The sequence below is a fragment of the Aptenodytes forsteri genome, unplaced genomic scaffold, assembly GCF_000699145.1.
Source record: "Aptenodytes forsteri isolate BGI_AS27 unplaced genomic scaffold, ASM69914v1 Scaffold659, whole genome shotgun sequence".
NCBI classification, from domain to species: Eukaryota; Metazoa; Chordata; class Aves; order Sphenisciformes; family Spheniscidae; genus Aptenodytes; species Aptenodytes forsteri.
Window position 1 is genome coordinate 99,177 of NW_008795299.1, and position 19,020 is coordinate 118,196.

At 60.4% G+C, this 19,020-nt stretch overlaps 1 protein-coding gene across 1 annotated transcript; it reads right to left on the reverse strand.

The window, feature by feature from the left end:
* Positions 1-440: 440 nt before the first annotated feature.
* On the reverse strand, positions 441-5,437 carry STARD10 (StAR related lipid transfer domain containing 10). Its single transcript, XM_009279343.1, has 6 exons — positions 5,273-5,437; positions 1,742-1,889; positions 1,520-1,623; positions 1,285-1,402; positions 943-995; positions 441-653 (listed from the first exon to the last, which is right to left on the reverse strand). Exons 1-6 carry the CDS (start codon positions 5,435-5,437, stop codon positions 441-443), a joined length of 801 nt encoding a protein of 266 aa, XP_009277618.1.
* Positions 5,438-19,020: the final 13,583 nt, after the last annotated feature.

Here is a 19,020-nt window from a genome sequence, read left to right on the forward strand (position 1 = left end):
GCCTGGGCAGGACTCTCATAGAGTCCCCACTTCTGGACCTTTGAGGCACACCCCTAGAAGGTCTTACAGTGGCAAAGGGATATCCTGGTGCCAGGAAAGCTCCTACCCACCCCATGGAGGGTTCCCCCTCTCTTGCCCTGCCCAGCCTCTCCTTGGGGCACCCACTCCCACTGCCAGCTCTACCTCCTGCTTGGGGACATCTCCATGGGCCACCATGGGCGCAGGGGGTACGAGGGTGCCCGTCCTCCCTCTTTCCAGCACTCGTGCTGCAGGTTCCCATGGGACAGTACCCTGCTGCCCGGGTAGGGGGGTCTATGATGAGGGAGTTGGAGAGCAGACGTGACTATTGGGGCGCAGGGGGCCAAATTCCCACCCGTGCCCCCTGGCTGCCAAGCCCTGGTCACAAGGGGGTCTCCCCGCGAGAGGTCTGCGGTGAGGGCTCAGGCCTCATGGTCACTGGTGCTCAGGTGGTCCTCAGGCAGCCCCGTCTCGTCGATGTTCTCCAGCGAATCGGCATGCTGCACCGAGAGCTCGGCCAGGCTGACACTGGGCAGCGTGTTCTGCTCCGGGTACACCCAGGGCTTGTATCCGGGATCGTGCTTGCGTTTCCACTCTGGGTACTTCAGCCCAGCCTTGTAGATCTTCTTCATCGCCTGTGGGCAGAGTGGGTCCAGCCGGTCACGGTGCCCCAAGTTCCCAGTGGGGATGGAGCCACCCCGGTCTGTGGGCACAGCTCCCAGCTCCCCCATTGCTTGCTTTTTGTGGGTGCTGGGAAGGGATGGGGGCCTGGTTCGGACCACACAGCCCCAGCAGCATGCCCAGTGCATGCCCTGTGAGCCCTGGGTCACCCAGCACCCGTCCTGCCCCTGCCTAGGGGGCTACTTTGGGGAAGCTCATCCCTGATGCTTGTGCATCCCACCACCGGCCACGCACCCTGCTTACCTTCGGTGCAACAAACTGGGAGACGCGGTTCACCACCCACTTTGGCAGCGACCCTGCAAGAGCCCAAAGCCCCGTCACCCAGCCAACCTGGGCCAGCCCCAGAGGAGGCACCATGAGCCTGCAGTGCCCCGTGCCAGACTGACCCCCCCACCCCCAAGGCTGATGTCACCTGCCCCATGCTGTGCCCTAGAAAGGGACCCCATTCTTCCGTGGGTTGTCCCCACTCCCCAGTGCACTTTGGACCTCCGAGTGATGGAGAGCCATGGTGGGTGAGCTCTGGGGGTACAATGGGACCCATCCCTGAGGAGGCACGTTGCACCCTCCCCTCCTGCTGTCACTCACCACGAGGGTCCACTTGGGTGAGATAATAGAGGACGCAGGCACCGGCACCGTTTGCCTTGATCAGATAACCTGTCTGCAGGGACACGGCCCTCACAAAATCCTTCCGGGGTGGGTATTGCTGCAGAGAGATGCCGTGAACCTCAGAGCCTGCCCAAGCCACTGCCCAGCCCTGCCTGTGCCTGCTAGCCCATGGGGCCAGCACCCCTGCCAGGGCTGGGGCCAGCCGGGGGCTCACCGGGTGCTTGACGCTGTAGTTGATGATCATGTAGTCATTGCCCAGGGGCAGCCAGGAGCGCAGGGTGACGAAATCTCGGTTCTTCAGGGGGCTTGGGCATTTCCCTGTGGACAGACCATGTTACACCCCAACCCATTGCCCCCATGGTCCCACACCCATGCACAGGGCTGTGGGGTTGGGGAGGGGGGCCCTGGGAGTCCCCAGGGGCTGAGGGCTGCTCACAGGAGTAGTATCCCACGTCAGCATTAACGGTGAGGCGCCCGATGTCATAGGTCTCTATCATGTTCGAGTCCCATTTCTTGCGGTAGCGGGTATCGTGCAGCACATCATAGAGCGTCTCGGCAGGGACATCCTTGCAGGAGATGCAAGTCTGTGGGGAGATGGGCAGTCGGGCAGGGGGGCAGCACCCACCCCCAGAGCACGGAGCTGTGCCCATCTGGGGACGAGGGCTTTAAGTCTGTTCCTCTGTGTGGTGGCATGCCCCTGTGCTGCTATAAAGCCACGTGCACGTGTGCCATGGAGGATGCTCTGCACATATGGTGCAGGGCACGTCCTTGCTTCAGGACAGCCCAGGCAGAGCCACTGGCCCCGCTGCCAGCATGCAGCACAGTGCAAAGGCAGGAGGGCAGCAGGGGGTAGAAGGACCCTCTGCCCTCAAACAGAGCTTCCTGCTGGTCCAGGCTCTGGTGCCTGGTTACCCTGAGCCCAGTCCTGTCCCGTCACCCCATGTTCCTGCAGGGCAAGCAAAGGGATGCTCCTGCCCTGGCATGATGCTCTCGGGTGCAGGGTCCAGTTCGGGGAGGTTGTCGGGGCCCTGGCTGTAACCGGAGCCGTGGAGCTGCCCGACTGCGCCAGCAAGTGCATTATTGATGAAGCCGGCTGCCCTGCTCCTTTCAATGCCAGGAGGAAGGAGATGTCATCTGCTCCTCATTAGAGGCCTTGCATCTTTGATGAGGTGTTCGGCAGTGCCGTGTAACTGGAGATGGCCCTCTGAACGTGGCAGGTCCCATCAATCTCGGGCAAGCTTTCCCCGATGGCCTGGGTGATGGTTTCTGCCCAGTGTGCTGGACTCGTGCCCAGGACAAGCTTGGAGATGTGCTGCACTCCCTGGGGCACCATGGAGGAGAGTGTGGGAGCACTCAGCCCCCTCCTCCTGCTCCCCCTCCCCAGCCACCCCCTCCCAGATGGGTCTGGAGGTGTTGTTGCTGCAGGGTGAAGCATGCCACCAGCTGGAGGTGGAGCTCATGGTCCTCCTGGGTTCCTGGAAGCTCTGGTTATCGCAGCAGGACCACTGCAGTCTCGCACCCCTAAAATCCACCGCTAAAACCTGCCCACCACCCCTCTCCAGCCACAGATGAACAGAGGCTGTGCAACAGCTGCACCAGGCGCAGCAGGTGGTCAGCTAGGACGGGGAAGGCACAGAGCCCAAACCCAGACCATCCACAGTGAATTCAGGTGGAAAAAATCCAAAGCTCCAACTGCTCAGGGACTCTCCAGTTTACGCCTGCATTAATGGAAAGACTGGGGCTCTTCTGACCCCCAAGCCCCAGCCTGTGCAGCTCAGCTCTTCCACACAGACTGGGTGGCATCCTCCATCCCACATTTCAGGAAGGGTCCCTGGGCAGTGCTAACCCCTGCACCATGCCCAGGCCCTCTCCAGAGCAAGGAAAAAACACATCAAGGAGGTATTACTTGCAATGAAACAGGCTGGACGACGGTGCTCAGAGCCCCCTGAGCCTGCCTGGGGTCCCCTCTCTGTGGGGTTCGGTGGTGGCAAAGGGGGATATAACTGCATCCCTTCTGCCGGGCTGTGCTTGTTTGAACTTGGCTGGACTTCACAAGGTTCCTGCCAGCCTGTCCCGCCAGCCTGTCCAGGTCACGCCGAGCAGCAGCCTTGTCTCCAGCACTTCAAATGCTCTCCACGTGCCAGTGCTGCCTGCAGACTCGCTGAGAGGGCACTCGATCCCATCATCCCAGTAACAGGGTGGGACCCAGCAACTGGCCACCGTCTGGACTCTGCACTGCTGATCACCATGCCATGAGCCCGGTGGTGAGCTGGTTTTCCACCCACCTCATCATCTACTTCTCCAGTCCAGATCTCACCGATGTGGTGATGAGGAGACTATGGGAAACCCTGTCAAAGGCTTTACTAAAGTCAAGGTACAGGGCTTTCACTGTTCTCCCCATACCCACACAGTCAGTCCTCTCATTGCGGGAGGCAATCAGGCTGATCAGGCATGATTTGCCCTTGGTAGGTCCCTGCTGCTGTTACCACTGCCCTTGTCCTTCAGGACATGGCTTCCAGGAGGATGTTCTCCACCACCTTCCCAGGATTGGAGGTGACACAGCAGCCCCTAGTGCCCTGGAGCATCCTTCTTGCCCTTCTGGAAGATGGATGTGACATTTGCCTCTTCCCAGTTATCAGGGACCTCCTGCAGTCACCAGGACTTTTCAAAGAGACATTGGCCAGACCCCTCAGCACCCCTGGGTGTGTTCTGCCTGGTCCTGTGGACTTGTGTGTGCCCAACTGGCTTAAGTGCTCCCTGATCCTAGCCCAGAAGCTCTTCCCCGGCTCATGGCAGCAAGGCGGCGTGTATTGCAGCTACACCTCTGCAGAGAGCACTGCTCCTCCTCCTCACTGTGGCCCTGAAGGGCCTCCATCCATGGCAGCATTGCAATCATTGTGTGCCCAGCTCTTCCTCATGTCTCCCCAGCCGCATGCGCTGGTGTGCAGGCACCTGAGATGGGCTGCCGGTTACTCTGTGTTCCTGAGAGTGGTGCAAGAGCCTCCTCCAGTGTACTGTACCCCAGGTGCCTTCTCACCACCTCCCCATGCCTTCCCTGTTCTTCAGGTCATAGTAACCCTTCCCTGACACTCCTAGTTGAAAGCTCTCTTTATCAGATTGGCTGTCCTGTAGGTAAGATGCTGTGGCCCTATTTGCTTAGGCAAATCCCATCCCTGCCCAGCAGTCCTGATCCTCGGTGGCCCGAAAAGCCAAAGCCCTGCCCGTGACACCAGCCACAGAGCCAAGCATTGACCTGCAGGATGCTCCCATGCAGGGCTTACCCCATGGTGGGCCTCCCATGCCCCTTGCCCCCAGTACCCTGTAACCACTCTGGCAGTGTCACTGGTGCCATGTAGATGAGCTACAAGGTGTAACAACCTGAGGGATGGTTGAACCTCGCTAGTCCCTCTGCAGCATTTCAGATCCGGCCCCTGGCAAAAAACAAACCTCCCAAGACAGCACATGGGGGATCTTAAACTCTCCAGGATGCTCATTCAGTGCAGGATGCCAGGCGATGTGCCCCAGGATGGTGTGGCAGGGGAGAGGCACGAGGGAGGCATCCCGCCAGCCTGTCTCATGCCCGGGGGCTCCCGGCAAGACCATCTCCATAACGTAATTGATCCCAGGGCCTTCCTGCCTGTGTTTGGATCAAGGGCAGCCGCAACGTGAGCCCGCATGCGTGCATGAATGGCAGGACGCTGCAGCGGGCATCCCGGCAGGTCGAGAGGCTAAAGCCACGAGGCGGGCAGCAAAAGCCTACAGAGCAGCTTGCCAGCTGGGGAAGCACCTCTGGGGGACTAACCCCGCCAGCCCTGGCATTCGGGGCAGAAACATCCCCAGGCAGGCTGAAGCAGGGTGCTGTGCACCCCCAGGATGGGCCAGCACCCCAGGGACCCTTGGGAGCAGCTGGGCATGCAGCTGGGGCAGGGAAGGGCTAGCAGTCCCACAGCCACCGGCGTCTGCTTACCTTGATTTTCTGCACGGTGCAGCTTTCCTCCTGGCCCTGACTCCACACTGTCACGCCAGCCTTGTTATACCGACAGTGCCAGCCCTCCAGGCTCTCGCACTGATCCCTGAAGGAGCTGAAGTCGGAGTCATCTGGGATATAAACCATCTCCCCTCCTCTGGACATGGGGCTGAGCTGCCAGACCCAGGGTGCGGGCACCGGCTGCAGGCAGGCTCCTTCTGCCTCGCCTCCTGGGAAACCTGGCTGTGCCCTTGAGCTCTGCCTTGCTGGGTGCCTGCTGCAGCTCACATCATCCTCTGAGGCCCGAGCCCGTGCCCCCGGAGTGGGCACCGGCCGCCCAGGCACACCGGGACAGGCAGAGACCTCCAGCCACCCCAGCCACGCTGCGCCGCACAGAGCAGCGGGGAGGAAGGCTCCTTCCCTGCAGTTGCTATCGCAGCTGCTGGGAGCTCAGATGTCTTCCCCGGCTGGCTAACCAGGATCACATTTCTCTCCGGCTGGCTGTCAGCTCCTCTATTATTCAGCAGGTAGCAGCGTGCAGGTGGCTTGGCTTTCAGAGCAAAGCTGCCCCTGGCTCCCTGAGCCCCCCGGCCCTGCCGGCCCTCCTCTCCCCTCGCTGGCACGCTGGCAATCACTGTGCCTGACTTTGCAGCACCAGCTCGCTGGCGGGATCAGCTGATCACCTGCCAGGAGCAGCGGCCAGGCCTCCCAGCAGCGCGGCAGAAGCAATGGGCTTCAGCATTGGTGGGATGCGGTCCAGCGCGGGTCTTGGCATGCCTGGGATGGGGCCGCGGTCCAGTGCACAGGACCTTGGCTGTCAAGGTGTCCTGGGTCTGTGGGGTGGTCTCCTGGTGTGGGGAAAAGAAAGAATTTGCAGGTGGGGAGGTTGCCCCTCACTGGGCTCTCAGGATCCTGGTGATGCTGGTGGGAGGGGACTCCTGGGAGTCTCTAGCCCACCCTCCCACTTGGAGCAGAAACACCACCAGCACAGGGTAAGGTCATCCATGGCGTTACCCAGCTGTGTCTTGAAGGATGGACTTGCCCCACCTCCCTGGTGGCATGTCCCACAGCTGCACCACCTCCCCAGGAAAAAAAATAATAATTCCTACTGTCCAACCTGAAGCTGCAATTAATGTCTGTTGTCCTTTGTTACATCTCATGCACTACTGAGAGAGTGGGGTTCCATCGCCTTTGCATCTACCCTCCAGGTAGCTGCAGGATGCTGGTAGATCCCAGCCCACCCCTTTTGTAGCCCCAGGCCCCAGCCCTGCCAGCAGCATCTGCTGGTCCCTCTCCAGCTCCTCCACTTCTCCCTGAACTGGGGAGCCAGTCTGGGTACAGCACCCAGCTGTGGGCTCTCTGGTGCTGCGCAGAGGGGACACCACCTTCTCTGAGGCTGCTGGCCATGCTCCACCTCATGTCACCCAGGGAGGCAGCTTGCCCCATTTGCTCAGCCTCTTGACCAGGGGCCTTGTCCCAGGTCCTTTTCACTGGGACCCAGCCTGGGTGAAACCTGAGGTTATCTATCTGGTCTGTCTTGCTGATGTCCATGAGGTTTCTGTTGAGCCAAATTTTGAGTTTCTCAGGGTCCACCTAGACTGAGGCTCTGCCTTTCGCCATTTCACCCATTCCCCCCAGTTTAGCCTCACCTGCAAGGCAAGGGTGCAGTTGTCTCCTCATCTGACCCTCTGATGAAGATGGGGAACATGGCCCCAGTACTGACCCTGGGGTACCCCACTTGAGACCAGCTGCCAGCTGGGCATCAAGGTATGGGCAAAAACTCATGGAAGGGAGAGCAGGGAGAAAGCTGGAGAGCTGCAGCCGCTCACAAAGTCTTGCCTGGGGAGGACAGCTGCCTGCAGCTGCCTGCAGCTGCCCACACTGTAGCAATGTGCGCTGAGCTCCTCCATGCAGACTGGCTCGTCGTGGAGCTGCGTGTTTCACAGCTCGGGTTGCTCTGGGTGCTGTGACCGTCTGAAGGCGAGGCAGAGCTGCCAAATGCCACGCTTGGTTAAAGAACTGCTGCAGCGGACAGGGAGTGGCAGATCCTGAGTTGGGGATGATGCAGAGGAAAGACCTTGGGGTGGCCTTGGGGCTGCAGAGCAGGGAGCAAGCAAGGCCATACAGATTTATGGTCTAGAGCTGTCTAACACCACTGCTGTAGTGTCCCATGGGGTGCACAGGAGCGTGTGCGTGAGCGTGTGCACACCTGTGTGTCCACGTGCAAGTGTGTGCAGTCACTCCAGCCCCTGCAAGTACCAGACACAGCCTGTAGAGCCCATGCGTGGTCGCGTGGGGGAAGGTGGGACCCAAGCCTGGGGGCTTTGGGCTCTGAAGTGTGTGCAGGGGGTGAAGAAAGGAAGGACACTGCAGTCCTGGGGACGGAGGAGCTCGGACCAGCTGTGTGGGAAGGAGCAAACTGCTTGCCCAGCATCACTGAAGCAGGAACCAGCCCTACCTGGCCACATTTCTCTCTGCACCTGAGGGACAGGAGCATTTCTCTGTTTGGTGGGTCAGGCTGGAAACTTGAGCAGAAAGTGCTTTCTTCTCTTCTGAAGCAGCCCTTGGGGGCAGTGTTCAAGCTGGACAACAGTGCAAACACCCAAAAACTCACTGGTCATCACCATCACATATCTCCTGCCAGCCACCAGCTGAGCTGAGATGGGTTTCCATGACCCATTTGCCCTTGCAAGCACTCAGGGCTCAAACCAACCCCATTTACCACTGCCCTTGGTTCTTTTGGACCCAAGGTCTGGATCTGGATGATGCTGCTGGGAGCTGGCACGCCCCAAAGGAGAGAGATGAAGGCAACTGTAGCAAACGTAAAGCAACACGTTAATGTGACCTTGCCTCTGTCACATCTTGTTTAACTTCTCTTCATGAACACTGAATATCAAATGTCCTGTGGCTGGAGCCACCTTGAGTTCCCAGCCAGGCAGTGGCTATCTCAGGAGCAATGTGACACTGTTTTGTGGGGTGTCCCTGAGGTATGACAGCCCCATCTTTCCCATCCACCATGGAGGAAGCGGCAGGAGCTCAGCAGCGAGGAGGGAGGAAATAAGGGATGCTTCTCTGGAGGCATCAGAGCTGCCACTCTAGCAAGACCTGAGCCCAAGGAAGATGGACTTTATGGGCTCATTTTGCACAGTATGTTAGCAGGGATCTGGCTAGGCTCTGGGCGCGTCCCCATCGCATGGTACCTTCCAGGCCCTGCTGTTGGGGCTGGCTGAACCTGCACCCTGGGGTTAGTGGTGTAACCCCACTATCCTGCAGCTTCCAGCAGCCGGTGGTGGCTTGTCACACCTGGTTTAGTTGGACGCTGGCTTTCATTAGCCATGGGACTCCAGCAGCTTGCGGTGTCCCCATGGCTGGCACGGGGTTACATTCCCTGGGCTGACAGCATAGCTGTTGCTCCATGTCTGTGTCTTCACAAGCGAGAAATACACCGTCAGGAGACAGGCTTGCTCTTCACAAGGTTGTCCCCTCTCTGGGATGCTATCCCAGGGCACTGCTGAGAGGGGTCCATCTGCTGCGAGCATGCAGGGTCCTGTTCTTGGTGGGGCTCTCCATCCACGCTTTTTCACTGTGCACAGGCAGTGGCGGATGACACGGGGGATCGTCAAGCCAGCAGCCCCCAGGACACCCCTGCATGCCCCATGGCCACTGGCTCCATGAGCAGGGGCCTCTCCAGAGCCTGGTGGGGCCAGGGCATGCAGGGCGTTCTGGTGAGGGTACAGCGAGGAGGACCCAGCTCCCATTCTGGCTGTGTCCAAACAAGGACTTTCTGGTCCCTCCCTCCTTCTCCTTTCATTCTCCAGGTCAAATTTCTAAACTCTCCGAGTGTCTTACAGCCTCTAGAGCTGCGATGTGGGATTTACACACCAGGAGTGGGGTTGCAGGGCTTTGTGTGAAGGTGTTCACGTCTCTGTTAATGAGCTCGGATGCCTCAGCAGGACAAGCTTCCAGCCTCTCCAGAGCTGCAGAAGAGCATCCAATCCCCTCTGCAGCGACCGCTCCTGCTCCTCTGAGAATCAACTTTGAAAGGCTTTGCAAATTGAAATGAAAAATGTTTTTCCTACAGAAAATGGTTGCGCTTTGGCTTTATGTGAACGGCAGTGCTGGGTCCCCTCAGATCCTCGTTCCACCAGGGTTTATCTCTTGGGGAATGAATAAGAGAGTTAAGGAGGAAAAGCTAAAGATGGGCTGAGAGTTTCCTGGCCCAGAGAAACCCAACTGGAACAGTTAGGAAGCGTTAAAGCTGCCACACAGCATTAAGAGATGGTGGCTGGGAGGTGAAGATCGTCCCAGGATGGGAGCAGGAAGACATCAGGGCATGCTAGCTCTGGCCAGGCTACCTGCTCTTTGAAGGACACAGCGAGAAGCAGGAAAACCACACAAAAGCGAGATCCCGACCCAGGAGTGGTGCAAGACATGAAACACCCTGGGGCTGCAGGGACCCCTGGGGAGACCCCAGAGCTCCAGGCCTGCAGGGACCCCTGGATGCCAAGTGTGGTCCCAGAGTCCCAGGACTGCAGGAACTACCCCAGAGTCCTGGGGCTGCAGGGACCCACAGGGGAGCGAGTGAGACCCCAGAGCCCTGGGGCTACAGAGACCTCTGGGGCCCCAGGGAGACCCCAGAGTCCCAGTGACACCAGAGCCCTGGGGCTGCAGTGAGCCCTAGGGCCCTGATGAGACCCCCAAAGTCCCAGAGCTGCAGGGACCCCCACGGTCTTGGTGAGACCCCAGAGCCTCAGTGAGAGCCCAGAGCCCCAGGGCTGCAGGGACCCCTGGGTGCCTGAAGAGACCCCAGAGCCTCGGGGCTGCAGGGATCCCCCCCCAGCCACGTGCCCATCCAACCCAACCAAGTTAAAACCCAGCTGCAACTCCCTCGGGCAGTGCCACGCCATCCCCCACAGGAAGGCAATGTCCCCCACATCGGTGACATCCTCGGGTCAGGGCCACCGTGCCCTGGGACCCCGCTGCGGGCTGTGCCGCTCACCCCACGTGTGCAGTCTGGGGCTCGCCCACTGGGTGTCACGCGTGCTCCATGGACGACAGCGACAACGCCAGCACCAGGGAGAGGCCAGGGAAAGGGACAAGCCGAGGGACAGAGAGAGGAGCAGGGCCATGATTCCGGAGGGGACAGCTGCACGTCCCCTGCAGCCACCAGCCGCAGAGGCAACGTGTCCCCCTGCTCCATGCCGATGCCACCAGCTCACCCACGGAGGTGGAGGTGATGCCTGGGGCTGTTTCTGATCTCGGTCCCCTACCCCGGTGCCTGGCAGGTGCTGGCTGCTCCCCCACATGCCCTCCCCAGGGCGCATCGGCAGTGGCTTCGCCCCCACTGTGCTTGGTGTCCCCCGCTGCTCTGAGCTGTTTTGTGGTACCCCACGAACAGCCCAGTCTTGCCAGCTCAAAGCTGAGAATTTGGAGTGATTTGCAGCTTGGTTTCAGGCTCTCGGCACACTTGGTATTACTGGACCCAGCTACAGGGCCCCAGGACAGTGGGCATGCTGGGGGCATGATCCTCTCAGTGCCAGGGAGCCCAGAGAGGGGACCCACCCATAAAATTTGCTATTAAGCAGAGGATGGGATGAAGTCCCAGAAACTCTCCTCTTCCTCCTTGCTCCTACCCTGTGCTGCCGTTGCATCCTTCCTGCTCCTGGCAGGGTCCGAAAAGCCGAGCCCATCCACAGTGGCCTCCTTGGCCACCCGGAGCCCTCCCAGAGAGGGGGACAGAGCAGGGACAGCATTGGCACCCTGCACCCGGGGACCAGCAGCTCCTGTATACTTCTGTGCAGAGCTTTTCCTGACACTTTGGGAGCTTCTGGTGTCAGGGAGAAGTGCGGAGACACGGTCTCATCTCTGGCACCATTTCACAGGGAGATGGGCAGAGGGCAGCACCATCTCCCTTAAGCAAAGGCAGGGCAGGGGGTTCAAAGCATCCACACTGCCAAAATCAAGTGGCACCGATGGCAAAGCACGGGTGGGTGGGGGGAAGGCTGCCAGGCACATTCCCAGGGGCTGGCACAGTGAACAGGGGCATGAAGGGGTGGGGGTTCCCTGCTCACCCGCGCCATGAGTTTTGGCCTTAAATCTGCCCTCAAGAAACCGGGTGGAGGGCAATGCATGGGGTGTGCTCCCTGGAGTGCAGAAACTAGGTAGGCAGGTCTCACAGCAGGTCTGTCCCATTGCAGATGGGTCAGAAGGTCCCTTGGGTGATGTGACTCCATATATCTCCCGAGTACCTCTCTGCCACTCCTCAGTGTCCTCCTACAACTGGGGTCATGCCAGGGCAGGGTCCTACCCCAGGGTGCTCCTCCAGCTACGTGCATCCCACATATCCATGTAACACGTCTACACAGGACACCGCGCAGTGACACGCATCTGCGTGACAGCACAGAAATGGCAGCACACTGCACGCGTGACGCAGAGTCACGTGGGGCAAGCGCATGCGTGGACACAGCTGTGGAGCAGCGACGTGCCCACAGGATCCTGTTACATGCATGGACATCCAGCAGGCACCTGTGAGTCCTCCACCCAACTGGTGGCACAGAAGCTGTCACTGACAGAGACCACACAGCAATGGCATGTCTGGATACGCGTGGCAGCCACCCACAAGTGCCCAGCTCGCCAGCGCAGCACATGCAGCTGGTGAGACACGCACCCCACAGCTCGGCAGTGCACCAGCCGGGGGTCCGGGGCAGCCCACAGGCGCTGAGCACCCACACACCCATGCACATACATGTGCATGCACACACAGAGTGGTCAAACGTGCTCTATATGTGTGCAGGCACACGCATGCACACTGCAGCTGCTTTGGCGTCTATCTTGACGATCATCAAAGGCCTCTCCTTAAGCCCCCGCTCCCATCTCCCTAAGCCTCCTTGTTGCATCCTGCTCCTCACTTGCCTCCTGCCACCGTCCCTGTACTATGGCCCCATGTTCCCCCTTCCACGGCTCTCCCAACGCCCCACACTGCTCATTTTAGCTTAACCCTTCTGCTCAGAGCTGCTCGGGTGGCAGCCAGCCTCGTGTCACCCCTGCATTGTTTGCCCTGGAGCATCCCTCCCTCCCCGTGCTGCCCGCTGCCAGCCCGGGACCCTGTGCCAGTCCCCGGCTGCCCAAACCCCCAGCTCTGCTCCACTGTGCTTTTCCCAGCCTGGCAGACAGGGCTGCGGTGCCCGCAGCCCCACGGCTGCCAGGCCAGGGCTTGTTTGCACAGTGCTCTAGCCGGGCATCAGAATGATTTAAAAAGACTGTGAAAAATGTAGTTATTTTTCCCCCTTTCAGCTGCAAGTCAATACTCAGGGAAGGATGTTTAATTATCTTTGTCACCCTCCTAAATCTCTTTATGAGAGGGTTTGGCTGCAAATCTCCACATCATTTCAAAGTTATTGGCTAGCGTGGTACACAGTGGCACAGTAAATTAGCCGGTCAGAGCAGGCATGGGTGCCCCCCCCGTGCTGCCTGTGCTGTGCATGGCCATTCCCCCCTACCCTGGGGCCATGCCAGGGCTGGTGGCAGCAGGGAAGCCCCCTTCTAGCTCAGGGGTTAGGGCTGGTGTCCCCTCCAGGCATGGGCACTGCCCTGCCGTCATGCCCTGGTACACGCCCCATCCCTGGGGCCTGGCTGCAGCAGGTAATGCCACAGGCTGGTAGCTCCTGTGGGGTCCAGGACCAGGCAGGATCCAGGGGACACGAGATGGCCAGGGCCACCCCAGGGTGACCTCCTGCACCATGAGGTCCATCCTTCTCTCTGTGGCATGGTACCCCCAGCACAGCCTTGCTGCACCCGCTTCCAGATGCTCTCCCCAGCCCCGGGGACACTCTCCCCAGAGCCGGGGCTGTGGTTACCAGGTGCCTGGCACCCCCATGGCTGGCAGGATCCCCCTGGGGTGACCCAGTCTCACCCCTGGCTGACGGATGGACCAGGATGGGGCTGAGGCATCTGCACACCAAAGATGTGGGGTCCACCCGGCTGCTCTGAGCCCCCCAAACTCCCCAGCCCTCCACTTCGCACCTCCTCAAAGACAGATAGGAGAGCGGGCGGGTGTGCTGAGATCCAGCGTGGTCGGTGCCAGGCACTACTGCCATCCCTGGGGCAGGAGATACCCAGCCTGTGGGTGCAGGGCTGGGTGCTGCAGGGCGGGTGGCTGTGGACCAGCGAAGGTGCAGGATGGAGAGCAGGCACTGCCGTGCTCCCTAACCCCTCTCTGCTGGAGGGGCACAGAGAGCGGGGTGCAGCCCCCCCACCCAGCAGCATCTCTCGCAGGCAGCACTCAGCACCCGCCATGCCCTAAGCCTCCTGTTCTCAGGCAAAGCCAGCAGAGTCGGGGCTGGGCTGGAGGCCTGAGATACGCCAGAATGAAATGCCACCTTCCCGATAATGCCTTTTATTGGACTGGGTGACACGCAGGTTTTAGGGGATAGCAGGAGAATCCTCTCGGCTCATCCGCAGAAAGGATTTCCACAGCCCTCCTGGCGGCTTGTCAGCGCTCGGCTGTGAGTCCCTGAAGAGTTATTACCTCCCAACGCTTGGCTCTGTCTGCTGGGAGCTGAATGGCGTCCCTGCCCCCTGTTTGCTGCTTAGAAAGATTACGCTGCCTTTGAATAAGCTCTGTGGAGCGCTGCTGCCGACGAATCAGACAGGAGCTAATCAGAAAATTAGCAGGGAAAGAAAACTTTGTGGCAGGAACTTATCTCCGGCGCGGGTGCGTGCTGCTCCGGCTGCCGCTGCTGCCGCTGCTCCCGCGCTCGGCCGCGTCCCTCAGCCAGGCTTAAGCGAAACTTCCCTGTGATTGCAGCAAGGAAACTTGCTACAAATGCATGGTACGAGGAAGTGGTATGCACACACCCACGCGTGTGCGTGCTTGAGCACCCAGATGCAGCGTGTGCAAACACACCTGCATGCACAAGCAAACACATGCAGCCTTACACACACGTACACCCATCTGGTGCCCGGTTGGCACAGACATTTCTGTACCTGAGTGCACGGTTATACACATGCACACACACACACACAGAGGCTTGCCTACACTGATGCACATGCATGCGCACACATGCAGACATGTGCATTTATATATATGCACATATCTATGCATATGTGCACATGCATCCCTGTATACACAGAGGCATGATTACACACTTGCATGTGCACTCGCACACCTGCACTCACAAGCATGGACCTGCACACACATGCACCTGGACACGCATATCCTACACAGGTGAATACACACACGTATGTGCATACATGCACATGTGGCCACACAGGGTGCCTCGGGACCTCTCCCATTGCTGGCTGAGCGGTGGGCGGCGGACAGATGCTGCACCGAGCCCATATTGCGCCACCAATGCCTTGCCCACTCAGGACAGAGGTGCGTCCCACGCCCGCACTGGCATGACATTAGTCCCCATGCTGCAGTGCCATCCCCGGGACAGCCCCCAGGAGAATTGCTGGACACCCTTGGGTGGTTCCCCCAGCCATCCTGTCCTGTGCCACGGGGAAGGGCGTGGGATGGGGCCCGCGGTGGGCAGGGGGGCAGTGAGCCATGCCGGGCGCAGGGAGCAGCGCCTGGGAGCGGTGTGCAGGGGTGATTAAAATGCACTGTTTGTTTTATTTAAGCACAACCGTCAGGAAGAGTTACAGGGCACTGAGCTAGAAAATAGCATTTACAGAAACCGCCTCCTGAGACCCAGAGCCCTGACCTTTGCAAACTTCATTAGTGCCATGTAGACGCTTGCACGTCCAGCCTGGGGGGCACGCGGAGGGGGAGGGCAGGGACCCCTTTCCACCTTCCCCAGTGCTGGCAGCCCCTCCGTGGGACCCCAAACGCAGCCATGTCCCAGCGCAGGGGCTCTCCGTGGGATGCCTGAGACCCATGCGACTCAGCACTGTGGCACAGTGGTGTTGGTGGCACCAAGGGCAGGGGGACATGGACCGTGCTGGGATCCCCGTGCCCCCTGAGCTGCCGCTCCCAGGGCTGTGGCTGGTGCTGGGCAATACATACTGCCAGCTCCACCCAAAACCACGGCCGTTTCGGGGATGGCCAGTCCAGCCGTAGCAACAGTTGCTATGATTCCCTTTTCCCATTCCCTTTTCCTGACTCCAGCGACTTCCCATGGCAGCTCTGGTGCTGCTGGGGATGTGTTTACAGGCAATTAAAGCTCATTAATTGGGCAGAAGCAACAGAGGCCCCGCGGCAATGTGTGGGGGTGAGTCGCGCAGGGGAGAGAGCGACACCCGGCTGTCCCTGGCACATCCAGGGCAGCGTGGGGGGAAAGCAGGGGTCTGCACCCACCTGGGGTGATGCAAGGGCTGAGCTTGGCCTGGAGGGATCCCGGAGCTGGCAGCAAAGCCTGGGGGATGGGAGACGTGCATGGACATTGCGATGGGTCTCACCCACTCAGCAGCCCCACGTGGATGTTAACCCAGGCGCCGAGTGCTGCCAACACCAAACTCTGAGCATCGGAAAGGGGGCCAAGCACCCAGCTGCCTCCTCCCTCGGGGGGTGCCAGCCCCGTCTTCCCTCCTACAGCCCAGCAATTTGCCATGGGGATGAAATCAGCTCTGCTCTCAGCAGGCAGGAGCCGAGCGAGGGTTTGCTCAAGGCTCTTGCCCGCATGTGTCTGAGCAGAGCGGGCGCGGGCAGGTGCCAAACCGCTGCTCCCGAGCTGCCACGCCTCGGAAAAACAATAGCATTTGGTAGCAGGGGGAGAAAAACCTTCTCCCAAACAGATTGAAATGATGCTTTGATTGGGAACAGATGCAAGAGATAAGGGGGGGAGGCAGGTACCTGCACGGTTACAGCACAGGGCCAGCCGCCAGCCTGCTCGCGGTTCCTTGCTGCAGGGAAGAGTCCCGGGAGGTGGCTGGTGCTCAGCTTCCCGCTGCCCTGCCCGCTCCAGGGCTGCCGGGATGTATGCGGGCTTGCCCAGGCAGGCAGCGGTGCCAGTGTTGGGCACGGGAGTGGGTGGAGGATGCACCGGCGCACGGGATGCCCCCGGCTGCTGGATGTGGGATGCTGGGTGCAGTCCTGGGGGGACTGGGTGCTGCCGTGGCAGGGTGTGGGCATCACCCCGCATCACTCCTGGGGGGATGAGCTGTCCCCTGGCTGGGTGGGGGTGACTGGTAGCGGGGCATGTGCTCTGCCATACTGGGAGGAGCTGCAAGCCCAGGACTTACCCTGCCAGGGAGGATGTGGGACTGCGTGTGTGAGGCTGAGCTCCGTGCCCCATGCACTGCTGCCCGTGCCTGGCTTGGCATCCTGCAGGACCAGCACAAGAAGTGCTGTGGGGAGCATGGCGTGGCCTCCCCCTCCTCATCCTCTTCTTCTTCCTCCTCCTCCAGTGCTGGCAGCAGGGCCCAGCAGGACAAGCCACAGCTCTGCCAGGCTGAGGCCAAGGGCACAGCTGAAAATAAAGATTAATCATGACGCTGCTGAAATTCAGTGCCCCCTGCCCTCCTGCCTGCACAGAGGCTGGCGTGCATGGGGCTGGGTCCCGGGGTGCCAGCAGGGATGCTCAGGGGCGTGCTGCTGTCAGCAGGAGATGGAGCGTGGCTCGGTAGGGCCTGACCCCTGCCCCGGCTCTCACTCCATCCCCTCCAGCTTTCACGCTCGCCCGTGGGGCCATGGCCTGCTGGCCTTCCCCCCGTGCCTGGCAGAGGCTGGTGCAGGGAGCAGGAGGGTGCAGGAAGGGTATGGAGCTGCCCACTGCTGGGCCTGGGCTCGTATGGGCAAGTATGTCCTGCCACAGGAGTGGGGAGAAGAGAGCACCCGCCTGCCCTTTGGAGACCCCCAAATTTCCTCGGCAAGACCTGCAGAGGGTCATCACCCACCCTCGAGGATATACAAGCCTTTTCCCCCCTAAAAGCCTGTTCCCAAGGCTGGGAGGTGGCCGTGCCTCCATTCCCTGGGAAGGGATGCAGCACAGTGGGAAGAGATGCAGAGCTCGCTCAGCTTCCCTGCGAGGCTGCAGGCACCCACCCATCCCCACGTTGCCCCACTGCCCCACCATGCTTTGCCCCAGGGCTGGGCAAGACAGGGCTGATGTGGGGCTGCTCGCTGACCCCCAGGACCACGGGCTGGGAGATACTTACGTGAGCCAGAGCATTGGGGTGCCCGGCACCCCGAGGAGTTGGGAAGGGGTCCATCCTGCCTCTCGCCCCGGCTGGGCTGATGCTTGGGTGGCAGGCAGCACCAGCGATGGTGGAAGATGCTTGGCCCATTTTAACCCTTTCCGTGGCACCGCTGCCTCTGCCTCATGATTGCCACTGGGCTGGGTCCCCGCGCCCCCCGTCATCCGCAGAAGATCCAGCGGGAGGCAAGCTGCAGGCGCACGCTGCAGAGCGGCGCTTTTCTTCTCTAATCTTCTTATTTCATTTTAGCATTTACAATACACCCAGCCGGTAATCCTGACATCAAACACGCCACGCGCACTTTCAAGCTGCACCAACGTCAGGCTGCGTGAGCGCTGGCAGGAGCTGGCAGCTCCGACGTCTTGAGATAACACGCAGAAGAAAGACAAGGAAAGCTGCTCTGCCAGCATGACAAGCAGGCACCGGGTGCTGTGTCCTCCAGAGCCCTTCCCCAGGGGCCACCCACAAGGTGCCCCCTCGGGACTGTGGGGTCTCTCCGTTGGGGTGCCCTGGGTGCAGGACTCATGGGGTGCCTCTGTAGCTGGCATGGCCGGGCTGAGGTGGGTGCCTGTGCTGTTCAGGGCAGGTTTTGTCTCTAGTGAGAGGTTGGAGTCAAAGTCATCCAATCTGGCAGCCCAGGGGGCAGGGGCAGAGCTGGGTGACCCCGCTGGTGCCCACTCAGCCGCCTTCCGCCCCCCAGAGCTGCAGACACCTCTGGGGCAATCGCAATGGCAGAATATGCTGGAGGGTCTTCCCAGCCTTCACCTTGCCGGAGCATCCTTCGGTGACTGGGCACGGCAGCTGGACCTTGGCTGGGGTACCTGGGGGACCCATCCCCGATGCAGGGATGTGCCCCCTCCTCAGCGGGAGGGCAGGCAGGGGGCAGCTGCATGCTTTTGGTGGGTGGGTGGGGGACAGTGTCTGATACCTGCTACCCACGGGCACCGCCAGCTGTGCAGTGCCATGTCACCATGCCCCACGTGGGGCTGCACCAGGGCTGGCTGCAGAAACCCAAGGGCCGGGCAGCTGGTGATGTTCACGAGTCCCTTTCTCTGCTCCCCTGTCACCGGCTGTCGGACACCAGCTGCCAGGACAGAAATTTAGGTGGCAAACACTGCCAGGGAAACATTTCCCTGTTCCCATGAGGTGTGGTGCAACACCCATCTCATCGCGGTGAGACAGATCCGCTAGCGTTTGCCGAGTCCCCTGGGGTGGCTTTTTTTCCCCAGCTTGGTGTCCAGCACTGAGTTTCCAGCAGCTGGGAAATTCCTGGAGGTTTCTGGGAGTTGGAAGTCTCAGCGGGGCTGGATCGGGGAGATGGGGATGAAGGGCTGAGAATCCACCCTCAGGCCCCGGTGGGGATGGGATCCCTGCCTGGCTCCCTCTCATGGGTTGTTTCAGTGGGCACCCCGAGGCTTAGCAAGGCTTCACCATGGCAGAGCATCACAGTACCCTCCACCCACACGGCTTTATCATCATCTTCCTCAGCCCACACAGGAGGAACAAGCCCAGCTAATACGTGCTCTGCCCAGTGCTGGCAGTGCCAGGGGACATGAGGAATGACAGCCTGTCAAGGATGGCAACGGCTGGTGTCCCTGTGCAAGCCCTGG

What these genes read in the sequence shown, in the direction of transcription:
- STARD10 (XM_009279343.1), bottom strand. Translation starts at nt 5,437, where the DNA reads ATGTCCAGAGGAGGGGAGATGGTTTATATCCCAGATGACTCCGACTTC. An exon ending in GCACCGTGCAGAAAATCAAG is followed by an intron (nt 1,890 to 5,272) that starts GTAAGCAGACGC and finishes ATCTCCCCACAG; the next exon opens with ACTTGCATCTCCTGCAAGGA. An exon ending in ACTACAGCGTCAAGCACCCG is followed by an intron (nt 1,403 to 1,519) that starts GTGAGCCCCCGG and finishes ATCTCTCTGCAG; the next exon opens with CAATACCCACCCCGGAAGGA.